At 43.3% G+C, this 14,779-nt stretch overlaps 1 protein-coding gene across 2 annotated transcripts; it reads left to right on the top strand.

Annotated features, from left to right (window-relative positions):
• Nucleotides 1-1,863: 1,863 nt before the first annotated feature.
• On the top strand, nt 1,864-11,582 carry IAH1 (isoamyl acetate hydrolyzing esterase 1 (putative)). 2 transcript variants are annotated; one of them, XM_048498429.1, is made up of 7 exons: nt 1,864-2,019; nt 4,599-4,651; nt 6,225-6,373; nt 8,100-8,261; nt 8,755-8,808; nt 10,969-11,090; nt 11,311-11,582. In XM_048498429.1, exons 1-7 carry the CDS (start codon nt 1,936-1,938, stop codon nt 11,491-11,493), a joined length of 807 nt encoding a protein of 268 aa, XP_048354386.1. In that variant the 5' UTR covers nt 1,864-1,935; the 3' UTR covers nt 11,494-11,582. The 2 variants fall into 2 exon arrangements, with proteins under 2 accessions (XP_048354386.1, XP_048354395.1); XM_048498438.1 differs by lacking the exon at nt 8,755-8,808.
• Nucleotides 11,583-14,779: the final 3,197 nt, after the last annotated feature.

A 14,779-nucleotide genomic window follows, 5' to 3' on the forward strand; every position in this document is an offset into this window, starting at 1 on the left:
TCATTCAGAAAGTTCCTGTGTACTAGGCAGACTTGTTCTACAACTATCAGAGGCACAAACTTTTAATGGTGTGAACGAGGGTGAAAACCCAGTAACCTGTGTTTAGGATTAACTGAGGCGAGCCAGAGCGCCTCCCCTTGTCTTAACCCTAACACGAACTTATTATTTTTATTTAATTTATTCAGTCATAAATTGTTCCCAAAATTGTTCTAAAAACCCGAAATCTGAAACTGACCAAAGCCCTATTTACGGACTGCGCCCAAGAACTCCATGTAACACTAAGGCAAGACTGAGCCCCTGTTCTTGCCTTAACCTGTTATTTTTATTTAATTCTTTCAGTCATAAATTCTTCCCAATATTCTACTAAAAAATAAATTAAATAAAAATTGTAAGTTAAGGTTAGGGTTAAGGCAAGGGCATGGGCTCAGGCTTGCCTTAGTGTTACACTGAGTTCTTGTTTTAGGGTTCAGTAAAAAAATAATAGGTTAGGGTTAAGGCGAGGGCAGGGGCTCGTGTTTGTCTTAATGTTACATTGAGTTCTAGGGCAAAGTACGAGAACATGGATATGGTCACTCCTAGGTTTCGGGGTTTGTTACAATTCTGGGAACAATTTATGACTGAATAAGTGAAATAAAAATAATACATTACAGTTATGGTAAAGGCAAGGGCAGGGGCTCAGGCTTGCCTTAGTGTTACGTTGAGTTCTAGGACACAGTCCGAGAATAGGGCTATGGTCAGTTTTAGGTTTTTGTTACAATTTTGGGAACAATTTTTGACTGAATAAATTAAATAAAAATAATTAGGGTTAGGGTTATGGCAAGGTTAGGGGCTCATGTTTTGGGGTTTTGCCTTAACCCGTGCCCTTGCCTGAACCCTAACCCTAACTTTTTATTTTCATTTAATTTATTCAATTATAAATTATTCCTAAAATCGCAACAAAAATCTGAAACTTAAAACTGGCCATAGCCCTATCCTCGAACTGCGCCCAAGAACTCATCGTAACAGTAAGGCAAGCCTGAGCCCGTGCCTTTGCCTTAACCCTAACCCTATTATATTTATTTACTTTATTCAGCCATAAATTGTTCCCAAAATTGTAAAAAAAACCCGAAACCTAAGACTGACCATAGCCCTATTCTCAGACTGCGCCCTAGAACTTCACATAACACTAAGGCAAGCCTTAGCCCCTGTCCTTGCCTTAACCCTAACCCAAACCTATTATTTTTATTTAATTTATTTTTGTTACCCTTTTGTAAACAACATTAATAGTGATGCTGTTTCAGGGTGGATCCCCCCCCCCCTTTCAAAAATAGCATCACTTTCAATGTTGTTTAAACCAGGGAGCCCTGGGTGTGTTCAGATTTGTGTGTTGGGGCATGTTCTATAATGTGATGGTGACTTTGAGATGACCTGGTGCAAAAAAATGTTGTTTGGTCGTGGTGGGGGAGGGTGGCCACCCATATGGGGTGGGGGGCGCAAAACTCAGATTTTGTCCCGGGCTCCATTTTCCCTAGCTATGCCTCTGTCTGCCCATGAGGGGGCAGCTCCCCTTTCTTGGCACATAAAGCTCTCCTCTGTTGGCTTGATAAAGAAATATTAGGCACCACATTTCCATGCAGTTACCCAGCTCCGTGGACCCTTCCCATCTAGCGGCTAAGCATTGCAAGAGGCAGCCCACCTGTCTTTACCCCCCAGCTCGTGGTCTTCTAAAGACATCTGTCTTCTGCACCAGGGGGGACTTAACATTTCACCTCAGGGGAACTATAATGCAGAACGCAGGAGGAGCAGCTACTGTCGCCCCCCACTCCCCCCATCACGCTTTTTTCCTTGAATGCACAAAAAGCAAAAGCGTTTCTCAATCGCCGCTTCTTCCAGGCGCCGGAAGGCAACCTCACGTCCGGCTCTTTGCAAACGCTCCTCCTGCTGCCCGGCGGGCCGATGGCTGTGGCCGAGGTGGGCGTTTGCAGCAGGCGGTTGTTTCTGCAGCCCCGAATCGTTCTTTTCGGAGACTCCATCACGGAGGTACCTCTGGGCAGGCCTGGGCACATCTGGGGGGCATGCCAGGCAGGCTGAGGACATGGTGTGGCAGAGGCTGCGGGGTCTCTTTGCAAAAAGACGGCCCCTGCCTCCAATGGGCTCCCCCACCCCTTTATCCCCCCCCCCCCATATATTAGCAGTATGAATGCACGTCCTCTTTCCTCCATCAGTGATGGCTCCCATGGGGGGGTGGCGGGCTCTTCGCCGCCCCTGAAGAGCAGAGAAACATTCAGCAGGTGACATTTCCTAATATTGGAGAGACATCTGGGGAAACTTCACCTTCTGGTCTTTTTGCTCAAAAAAACCTGCTACTTCTGTGAATACGGATGAGGAGATCTGGGATTGGCCAGGCTGCTGGTGGTCTTGGTGGACCAGGGTGGCTTTTTGGAATTGCTGGATGAAGGCTGCATCCCCACGTTGTTGGATATGGTCTTGTTGCAGTCATTAGCGACTGGGTTGCCTTGACCGGCCGCACAGGAAAATGCAGTTGTGACTAACTGCCCTAGTGCAGTGATAAGACAATATCCTGTGATGTGTAGGTGCAGTGAACAGCTTAGCCAAGTAGGTTTCTGTGTGTTCTCACAATGTGAAGATTTTCACAAAAATATTAGGATTCTCTCTCTCTCTCCCTCTCTCTCTGTCTGTCTGTCTGTCTCTCTCTCATGTGTGTGTGTGTGTGTGTGTGTGTTTCCATCCAGTATTTGGTCAGGCTTTATTTCATACCCTGTTTCCCCTAATATAAAACATCCCCGAAAAATAAGACATAGTAGAGGTTTTGCTGAAGTGCGAAATATAAGGCATCCCCCGAAAGTAAGACATAGCAAAGTTTTTGTTTGGAAGCAGGCCGGCAAACAGAACACAGGAAAAATAAGACGTCCCCTGAAAATAAGACATAGCACATCTTTGGGAGCAAAAATTAATATAAGACACTGTCTTATATTCGGGGAAACACGGTAAATGTGTAATCTACCTTTCATTTATTTATTTATTTATTTAATTTCTTGGATTTCTATACTGCCCCATCCCCGAAGGGTTCCGGGCGGTGTACAGCATAAAACTCATACATTTAGTGAGCTCAAAGCAGAATATTTACTGATGTAGTTAGATATCACTCCTAAGACTCAAGACTTGATCCTATGGGCTGGAGCAGTGTGTTGGATCCTAAGTTTTCAGTTGGCCATATAAAAATTAGTTTTCCCTCCTCCTGATACAGCATCAAACTCTCCCTGGAATGCTGTTCTTGGGGATCAGGGGCCCCTCAGGAATAGTAGGAAGTTGGGGAGTTTGCTGGGTGATCAGCAAAATCTCCTTCCTTCTGTAAATGGAAAGCTTTCAACCCTGAGTAAAATACGATATATATAAAAAGGAAAAGAAACTGAGTGGATTTTAAACTGTATACACACATCAGAACTTTTCCACCTCTTTTTTTCTGTTTGCTGAAACCCTTCAAATCCTTTTCCTGTGGGCTGGTGGACATTTGGGAGCTGGGGGGCGGGGTTTTCTATAAGAAGAGGGGCACAAGTGGAAGGTCTGCTTGTGTGAGCGAAAGAAAGCATCTGCTTGGATCTAAAGAAGTATTTCTGGGAACACAAAGATTTCTGCCTGCAAAGTGTGGTTTCCGTGCCTCCCTCCTTCTGTGCTGGCCTGAAATGCATCCCAAATGTTGTGTTCCTAAGGGACAAGGGATCCGAAGATCAGGATTTTGAGAGACATTTTAGGCTACTGTGGGTAGAGGTAGGAAAGTCACATTTTATAGGTGAATATCCTTGCCCTGATGGCAATGGGGTTCTGAAGTCAAGCATTAGGATCCATCTCAAAAACCCTGCCTAGAAAGGCTCAATACAACACAGAGACAAAAATCGCAGCAAAAGCAAATCCAAAATAAATAAATAAACAAACTTCTAGTCCTCTAGGTAGGCAGTGTGGTGGGATTAGATTTTTGAATGCTTCTTTATGGGAACCAAAAAGAGTAGACTCTGCATGTAGAAAAATACTGGTAGAAGACATAACCACCTTGACATGCTAGTTTTTTTACATGAAGGGAGTGGAAGCATTTTTGTGGGGCAGCACTGAAACTAATTCTCTATAATTGGTTCTTGACCTGTTTAAACTTGCCTCTGACTTTTTCTCCCTCGGTAGCCTCTCGTGGCAATTTTTAGACTGTAAGTTCCTTAAAGCACAGTCCTGCATGTTTGCCATTTCTCCATAAAGCATCCAGTATACCGAGTGTGGTGCAAATAAGAACAAATACACAATCCCCCATCTGCAGTCTGAAGTGGGAGAGTTCAAGGGAAGCTTTACCACTTGACCCTGTTGATTGTATAGGCAGAACATTAATTCTTTTAGCAAAACGCCATAGCAGCCATTGGCAACCCAGAAGGGATCCTGGTTCTTAGCAGGTAATGCGCCAGTTTCACACCAGCTCAGCTTGTCTTTGGAGGTAGAGTTGGCACAACACGACCATAGACCCACAACGCTGGGAAGAAAAGGCTCGCTCCAGCAAGTTTTGAATGTTTATTGAAATAAAAAGAAAGTTAACTGTTCAGTATGTCCATCTCTCTTAGTTTTGCTTCCAAGAAAATGGATGGGGAGCGTCACTTGCTCACCGACTGGCTAGGTAAGAAACATCAAGGTTTATTTTTCAGCAGTATTTGTAAATCAACTGAAGAAAAGCTTCAGTGAAATCTCTTAAATATATTGGTTGGGAGCCACTGGAGCATCTCCGTGAACAGAAGGATTTCTGCTTGTGAAGCATGATTTTCTCATATTTCCCCCTCCTGCAGCCGCAGCTCCCCCTTCCCCTGAAAACTCTGAAGTACTGAGGGAGAGGGAAAGCAAGAAAGTTGTGTTCTGTGGGTGGAAATCTTTCCATCTCTAGAAACATTGGTGAATTCATTATTGTTAAGTGTGAACCATTATTAGTTTGAAATATAATGTTTCTGCATGGAAGCTTGCTGGATGATCTTGTCAGTCAAGGGCCTATTATGCATGGAATGCTTACTTACCTCAGGGCTCTTCACTGAGCAGTGGGCTTGTAGTGGGGTCTCCTCATGTTTCTCTGTTTACACATGAGGAGGTACTCCTTGCCCTGCAGCTTTTCTGCTGAGAACTCTCCTGGGCTTCTTTTCCTGGTTCTTTTAACTCCACCCATCAGATCATTTTTAAAGCACAGATCTCATCACACCCACTTGTCTCAAGATTGTAAAAGCCTTTTAATTACTGTTATATTGATATTGTAGCCCTTTCCAAAAATAATCGCCTCCCCCAAATGAAAGAGGCAAAGCAATTCCCTGGACCACAGGCTGCTGAAGAAGGGAACCATGTCTATACCTGATATTCTCTCCCCCTCCCCTCTACACACAGAGACATAATTCCTGCCACCACTGTTGCTGCAGGAAGAGAAAAAGGCTTGTTACTTCCAAGCATTCTCTGTTATTAAATTGAGATATCGATATATCAATATGGGAATTTTGAAATTAGTGTGTTTTGGCTACGCCTGTGTGGTTGAGCTTCTTCTCTTTGACTTCCACTTGCTGGCTACTGAAAGATGCTGACAGGAGAGCAGGAAGCAAGAAGGAGCTGGCAACGTGGAAGTGGGGTCGAGGGGGAACGCATGGGTGGTAGTGAAAGAAGTGGGAAGGCTGGAGTTAGGTAGGTTGTCATGGACAGAGGGAAGGTGACCAGGGCAAAGCTGTGCTCACTGGCAAATCTGCCCTGGTGGGAAGCAAATTAAAGTGGTGTTGCTTGCCGCAGAGAGAATGGAAAGCAAAAGTGTGGCTTGAGGAAATACGTCCGTACAATAAATCTTGCTGCGACAGACATTCGCCCCCATCGCGCTGAACACTTTGAGCATAATCGGCCACAGACGGTTGGCTTGACCTACCTTTCAGGATTGTAACGGCAAAATGGAAGAGAATGATGGAAGGTGTTTTGGGTCTCATTTGGGCAGAAAGTCTGTGTAGAAGTGAAGGAAATAAATGTTGCCTACCTTGGTGTAATTTTTTTCCCTCTCTTTGTTTAATTCTGAAACGGATTCTAAATGCTAAGTGAAAATGTGAAGGCTTAATTTTGAGGAGACCGTGGCATAATTCTAAAATGAAGATAGCAAAAATGAAGTCTGCAGTCACCAAAAATTAGAAAATGTGTTCAAAATTCTGATGTGTGCTTATACATGCATATGTTTATTTCAGAAAATGTGACGTTCTGAATCGTGGATTCTCTGGCTACAACACCAGATGGGCCAAAATTATTCTTCCAAGACTGATTCACAAAGACTCCAGTGCTGAGAACACTTTGGCAGTAACAGTCTTTTTCGGAGCTAATGACAGTGCTTTAAAAGGTAGGACATGCTTTCTACGATTCTCCTCCCGCAGTGACTCTCTTTTGAAATACGTTAGTAATTAGGGACAGAGAATGTCCACTGTCACACCACTGTCTTGTCATGAGAATCTTCCGTCCATCCTACTACCTATCATCTTATATAGCCAGTTCCTTTTTTTCCACCCAGTAATTCAATTGATGGCATTTGCTAGCTTTGCCTTGCTCATCTTAGGATTTTATTAAAATGAGATTTGACTATTTCCTAAATCTGCCACCATATTATTGTTTCTGAGTGTGATACTCAAAATCTTTTTATCCACAGCTGATATTTATGTTTATAGTTTAGAATGACAAATTTCCATTCACTTGTTGAACTATGTACTTTATTTCCTGTTTTTAACAATGATTTTTAAAAGATTATTGCCAGCACTGAATTCGAGATAGCACAGATAACTTGTATCCAGGTGAAAGGGAAGACTTGTTGGATTGTTGGAGGAACCTGCAGATCCTTTGTCTGCTTAGTAGTATGCCCCACTGACTGTACCACTCTCTCCGGTGGCATGTATTGTATGAATGCATGTCATGCAAGAGAACTGGGTCTGCATAGGATATCTGCCATGGGTTCAGTGGATTTTTTCCTGCTTCTCCACAGATAGCATTGTGGCAGAGGCGGAGCTATCAGGGGGATGGGGGTGCGTGTTGCACCAGGTGCATGCCTGGGGGGCGGAAAATCCCCCTGCGCGGCACCCACCCGTGCCCCCACACATATTGAAACAGTGCAGGCTGGAGAAGTGACCTGTTTCCTTCAGGCTGAAAACGGCCTGGTGGGAACTATACTTCCCAGGAGACCTTGTGAGCCCCAAGGTCTCATGGGAAGTGTAGTTTCCACCAGGCCATTTTCAGCCTGAAGAGAACAAACTGTTTTTTCAGGCTGAACTAAGGAAAGTATGCGGGGGGGAGGGGGCCGCAGGCCACCACCGGGGGGGTGGCGGGGGCGGAAAACACAGAGTACGCACCAGGTTCAGTATGGTTCAGTTACGCCTCTGCATTGTGGTGTACCTCCCAAAGTTTCCCCATCTTTTCTCCAAAGTTTCTCAAATGTTCTTTGCTCTGAAGTTTGAGGTAAGAGTGCCTTATAGCCTGGATGGCTGCTGTGTGGGTGGGTAAATTTGGGTTTTCCCTGATCCAGTCCCATAGTGGCCATTTTATCTCTTTGCAACCAGGGGATTCAGGGTGTGTGTGTGTGTGTTTTATTTTTTAAAAACTCAATATATTTGCCTGAAATTAAGATGATGCATCCCTTCCTGTGTCTCATCTTATGACCCCATGGTGTAATATTGTTTATATACATGAGTTTCCCGCTCATATTCCATTGTTAGATTACTGTTGCATGGGAAGGAACGAGGGCCGTCTTGTATGAACATCAGCTTTATACTTGCTGCTGAAAGATGTAGTGATGGCCATAGACAGATTGCTTTAAGATAAGGCTAGAGTCTAGACTGATTCATAGAGGATGCAGTCTGTCAATTGCTCCCAGTCCTGGTGACTCATGGGAACTTCCTCATTCAAAGACAATCAACTTCTGTGCTATGAAGCAACATTAGGGGAGAGTCGTGGCCTCTGTGCCCTGGAATAAGCCCTCCAGAGCAACTGTTTGGCCACTGTATGAAACACGAAACTGGACTAGATGGACCACTCGTCTGATCCAGCAGTACTCTTTTTACGTTCTTATATTCCCTGGACAGATCTGAATCCTAAGCAACATGTTCCTCTTGAGGAGTATGCTGATAATTTGAAAAGTATGATACAGTATCTAAAGTCTGTGGACATTGCAGAAGATAAAATTATTTTGGTGACACCCCCACCCCTTCATGAAGCATCATGGGAAAAAGAGTGCATCGCCAAAGGTAAGAGAGTGTTTACATCCTGACCCCACCCACTTTGGATTGATGGAGCAGATAATTACACCTGGGCTGCCAGATTCTTTGCATGTTTTATGGGAAGCGACTGTAGACTAACAGCCAGTGATGGGATTCAAATAATTTAACAACCGGTTCTGGTGGTGGGATTCAAATAATTTAACAACTGGTTGTTTACAAGCATCATTTTAACAACTGGTTCTGCTGAAGTGGTGCGAACCTGCTGAATCTCACTACTGCTAACAGCCATGCAAGTTGACAACTAGCTCAATAAAACAAAGTATCGTGTATTGCTGGCTGAATCGGCTGAAATCTTCTGAAGTAATTCCGATTATTGAATTCCAGATTTAGGATTTGGCTACCCTCTGTGCAATAAGAAAGAGAAAGGAGGGTAACCCACATAAAATTGTGTGTATGACACAGTTCTCTGTTGTATGCGCATCACTACATAGGTGCTACATGCTGTCATTTTTGTGGAAAGGAGGAAGAGAAAGGAGAATGAACACTGGACATGGAGCTGACATGGATGACTCAGGCTAGTCTGATCTCTTCAGATATCAGAAGCTAAGCAGGGTTGTGCCTGGTTAGTATTTGGATGGGAGACCAACAACAACACACAAGCCTTTATTGGCATATAAAACAGGACAAAATTTTAAAATAAAACAAGGTTAAGAAAGTTAAAATTACTAATTTCCAGTATAAAATTTGCAACAGTTTCACAAAAGAGCACATCAGAGCTGTTCAGGAGATTGGGTATCTTATAACACTCATGTCACTGAGAACATTGCAAGAAAATAGAATTCATATATTTCATGCGTATCTTATCATATTTAGGTCATACAAACAGAGAATGGTCAAGTGTTTCAACTGTAACCAGATCACAAGAACAAACCCTTTTAGAACGTTCTATATTCTTAAATCTTCCCTCCAGGAGAGCTGATGGCAGCACATTACATCTTGCAATAGCCAAGGCTCTCCTCTGGGTGGGATTAATCAGCAGACGAAGATATGCTGCCATAATTCCACGCTCGCATGGGATGAATAATGTAGTCGGAGAACAGGTTGTCTTGGCAGCACGAGTCAAATTATGAAAATCAAGATCCAAGAGCCTATTCTTAACTAGTCTGAAGGCTTCCACCTTTGTGAGCATAAGGAGTGATTCCAAGGGGAAACCAATAGCTTCAACCTTTCTAAAGATCAAAGTATACCATTCTGAAATAAAGTGATCTGATAACAGAGAGGGAATATAGCTATTGGATCCCACTAGAAAATGTATATGCAGCCAATATTTTATGGCCCTTATCCATGCCAAGGTTTCTAGAGTTGTTTGGCCCATCTCAATGCACAACGCAGCATAAGGCACACATCTAGGGAGCCCCATTAGTTTCCGAAGGAATTTGGAATGTAATAAATTAAATGATTTATTTATTGCCGAAATCCAAATGGGGGAACTGTACAGTAGCAAGGAGCCAATCCTAGCCTCAAAAACCTTCAAAGCCGCAGGAATGTATTGAGACCAACAAAGAATACCAGGGTCAGCGTGCAGAGGAAGGCAATGGCAGTCTCTCACCTTGGAAACTCTACTGGGTTGCCATAAGTCAGCTGTGAGTTGATGTCACTTTGCACACTGTTCAAAGGCACTTTACACACTTTGCACTGTTGATGGCACTTTGCACACTTTGCACCCTTACATACAAAGCAAAGGGGGAGCTTTCTCTGGACTGGATCCTCTGACACTCCAATGATATCCCTTTTCTCTCCACTGGGTACTGAGAGGAACTTACAAAAGAATAACTGAGACAAAGAACCACAAACATATAAAACTCCAGTTCCTGGATCTACTGGGCACGTTTCCTCAGAGGAACAGACTGTGAGTTATGAACTAAGAACCCTTCATCTCTTGGTAAAAGTTTCTAGCCATACCCAAGCTTAAATATCTGTTAGCAGAAAGGAATATAGAAATTCAGCTTCAGGTCTTAACCAACTGGAGACTTGTGTTCCCAAGATTCTCTATCTTGTGCTAGGACAGTGGTTCTCAAACTTCCTAATGCCGTGACCCTTTAATACAGTTTCTCATGTTGTGGTGACCCCCAACCCTAACATTTATCCATTTTACAGATGGCGGACACTGATGCAGAGAGTCTTAGGCGACCTCTGTGAAAGGGTCGTTCGACCCCCAAAGGGGTCCCAACCCACAGGTTGAGAACCACTGTGCTAGGAGGATCTGTGATACACTTCTTTCCCGAGCCAGAGTTGTTCAACTGAAGCAGTTCAGGTGCACATGAGAGCCAGTATGGTGTAGTGGTCTGAGAGACTCAGAGACACAGTCCCATTTTGCCATGGAAGATTGCTGGGTGACCCTGGGCAAGTCGGACTCAGCCAAACATACCTCACAGGGTTCCTGTGAGGATGAAGTGGAGAAGAGAGAATGTTGTCAGCCACTTTGAGTTCCCATTAGGGAGGAAAGTAGGATGCAGATGAAGTAAATAAACTAATCAGCTACACACTGTCTGCCTAGCATAATCACATTGATAGTGTGTTCAGCAGTTGGATTCTTGAGATACCCTTAGTTTAGGAGCCTGGTTGGTAGTTGTATGTTACCTAGTTAATTTTTGTCCGAAAGCACATATTATTGTGATCAGAATTTGTCCTATTCTGGTTCATACTTAACATTATTTTTTTCATTTTTCAACAGGTGAGAAATTAAACCGTCTCAACGCCACTACTGGGGAGTATGCCAAGGCATGTGTTAAAACAGCCAGAGATTGTGGCACTGAGGTTGTCGATCTGTGGACGCTCATGCAACAAAATAATCAGGTATACATTTTCACACTTTTCCAGAATGTGACTGGAAGCAGCAGAAACAGAGAGGTGACCTTGATAAGAGGGCGCCTTTTTGTTGGAACCTAAAGATGGGTTTAAGGAAGGTGCTTTCAATTTCTTCCACCTGCTAAAGCTTCCTTAAGCACTGCTTCAGTATTCCTTCTAAAATACAACCAGTCAGCTAATTACAGCATCTTTTAACCCTCCTCTCTAGGACTTTAGCCGTTACTTATTAGATGGACTTCACTTATATGGAGAAGGAAATAATTTTCTGACCAACCAGCTTTGGTCTATCTTGGAACAAAGGACGTCAGCGCTGCCTTGGCTTTTGCCTTACTGGCGTGATGTCGACCATCTCCATCCGGAAAGCAGTTTCCTAGAGAGTCCACTAGAGTAATCAAAGGGGAAAAAAACTTTACATTCTTGACTAGACAACCCTGATGTGTTTTATATGTGCAAAATAAAATGTCTGTTTTACATAGTGAATTCATGTAGTCATTTGATCTTTCTCATTAAAAGGAACCTTGGTGCTTGCTTCAGTGAACTAATCCACACTGAGTTACAACAGTTTTCTTCTGTCCGGAAAACATTAGCTGTTTGTACAGAACATCTGCTGAGCTATATTTATTTAAGCCTGGATGGAACATGGCAGGTTCCCTGTTGCAACCATATCTCAGTCCCAACAACCAACTTCAAGCTGCAGGTAGATGTTTTATATGCCTGTGGAAAATTTCCTATCATTTAGGAGACACATTTTTGCATAGCCCATTGATGCAACTGCTTAAGCCCTACTGCAGGTTACTTGAGTTAATTTATTAGGTTTTCATGTTTAGACCCATTGCATAAGAAGTACCCATCAAAGTTGTCCCAAAGAATCTCTGCTGTATAAGCAATATCTGTCCAATCACTGATGCCATTGGAACAAGTACCTACCACCGCAAACATCAGTTCAGCTGTTGGTTCATGGGGCATTGGATGTACATGAGTTTTTATGATGGGTTAAATTCATGACCAAATCTGAGCTCTTTTGGAGATGAGTGTGTGCAGGAGCTAGTGAGCTGCTCAAGAAGAGCTGACCCATTTGGAGTTCCTGAGAGTGGGCTGTTATGCATAGTCTGTTTTTGGATGGCTTGAAGTTCATAGAATCATAGAGTTGGAACAGGCCCCAAGGGCCATCACGTCCAACCCCCTGCAATGCAGGAACAAATAATCAGAGCACTTCTGACAGCCTCTATTTAAAAACCTCCAAAGGAGACTCCACCACACTCCGAGATAGTGCATTCCATTGTTGAACAGGTGGAATCTCTTGTCCTTCACCTTGAACCCATTACTCCTGGTCCTAGTCTCTGGAGCAGCAGAAAACAAGCTTGCTCCCTCACCAACATGACATCCCTTCAAATATGTTAACATGGCTATAATGTCACAACCTTCTCTTCACCAAACAAAACATACCCAGCTCCCTAAGTCTCTCCTCATAGGGCATGGATTCACTTTTCTTACCAGTTCCATAGAGAAAACAATGCCACCAGCAGCGGGCTCTGTCTAGTAGTCTCAGTGTTGACACCCAAAGCTGAAGTGACCCCAGGCAATGGGTTTCCTGTCATCCTCTTGCAGCTTCAGCATTGGGAATAAAGTCTAGAATATTATGGGTTCAACAGGAAAATGAAAGTGCTAGTCACTCCCTACCAACTGACTAGCAATGCACTGAGCACATACCAGCTCCTTGCGTCACCGTTGTATGCATCATAGTTGTATGCCTGTAGTACCAGGCTTATTTGCACAGTTTCTTACTGTAATCATGCAAGGAACAAACCACCCCATCTTCAGAAACAGCCCAAACAGCATCTCTTCCACAAAAAACCCATCTCGCTTTTCCCGACTGTGCTTTAGAAGAGTCCAGGAGGCACTGGGTGGAATCTAGACTAAATTTTCCAGTGGCATTTCCAGAAAGGCAGTTTTCTGCCTCCCTCTTCCCACAGCAGCCCATCGATGTCCAAGAAATGCTGCTCCTGGAAGACAGGGGAACCTAAGAAGTGATAGGGGATGCAGGGGGACTGGTAGGAATTGCCAGTTTAGTCTGGATGCAATCCGTTGTCTTTGGCCCTGGAATACACTGCAGTCTGCAAAGAGAATTAGTGCTGTTTTCCTCCTGTGCTTTCTTAAGCACCAGCTCTTTTTCATAACCCTTCTCTCCACCCCAACCCAGGCCAAAGCAATGCCCTCATGCTGTTGAAAAGAATGTTTTAATGGTAAAAAATGGAGCTGTACTAGGTTTTTCTTCTTGCTAAATCTTGCGAGCATAATAGAATCTTTTAAAAAGCTGTCTACAGAAATGGAGGAAATGTCTAGGTTGGGTGGAGCAGGCATAAGAGAAGCAGCCAAAAGCTGGTCGCAGACAGACTATCTTGATACAGGAATACTGAAATATTAACATAGGGGCCAAAAGCAGAAGGTGTTTTTTTTACTAAAGTTCTATTGAAGTGTTGCGTTAAAAAGACTGAAGCGTTTATTCTATGTTATGACCTTTCTCCTAGCTATAGAAAGCTGACAGGCTTTGCTTGCTGAAGTTGCTTTAGAAGATACAAAGCAGAATGTTATTTGTATAAAATAAACACAGTGTTGGTTGTTGTGGGTTTTCCGGGCTTTGTGGCCGTGGTCTGGTAGATCTTGTTCCTAACGTTTTGCCTGCATCTGTGGCTGGCATCTTCAGAGGTGTATCACAGAAAGAAATCTGTTATACACTGTTGTACAGAGAGAAGTCTTATACACAGCATGTAATCAGACTTCCCTCTGTGATGCACCTCTGAAGATGCCAGCCACAGGTGCAGGCAAAACGTTAGGAACAAGATCTACCAGACCACGGCCACATAGCCCGGAAAACCCACAACCAGTTGAATCCAGCCGTGAAAGCCTTCGACAATACATTAAACACAGTGTTGTTTTAGAACTCTAGGATGTAAGCAATCCAGGAAGGCCACTAAGATAGTTATCTTCGCCTGTAATGAAACAGCTATTTCAACTGTGAATATAGTGCATCTTGTCCTCCCCTTTTGGGCGATTGAAGTGCAATGAAGGCTGCTTTGTGTTTTGTACCACTGATTTTGTTTCTTTGACTAGCGGAATAAGAGGACAGCTCCAAGATTGACAGGCTGTCAGTAGAGACAGGATGACGGATGCATCCCTGCCTTAACTATAATTCTGGCCAATACTTGTGATAATGGGAGAATGACATCACGAAGTGTGATGGTTATTGATTTGTGGTTAGAGATTAAACAATCCAGATGGAAACAATCAATCCAAAGGCATAATGTTAACTCACGTTACTCTTAGCACTCATTTAAATACTAAAATGACCACTTTCCTTGGCTAAATCTCCACCCAAAAGTGATCGTGGATAGCATGTATTTGTATGTAATGAACTTTCACAGGTTTATCATGTTCCAGGATGGTCCAAAAATCGTTGCCATCAATGATGTATTACTGGTGTGATTTTTACCATTTGTAAAACACTTGCATTTTGCTTCTGTGCTTCACTTTCAACCTCCGGAACCTAGCAAATATTCTTTTATTCCTATCTTCAGTGGAATAAACTTATTTGTACCTTTTCTCACCTTTAAAGTATTTTTGGGTTTGGGACTTTTCGTTGTGGCCAAAACATTAAGCTGCATGATGAGCAAAAAGAA

Source organism: Sphaerodactylus townsendi, linkage group LG01 (genome assembly GCF_021028975.2).
Source record: "Sphaerodactylus townsendi isolate TG3544 linkage group LG01, MPM_Stown_v2.3, whole genome shotgun sequence".
NCBI lineage: Eukaryota > Metazoa > Chordata > Lepidosauria > Squamata > Sphaerodactylidae > Sphaerodactylus > Sphaerodactylus townsendi.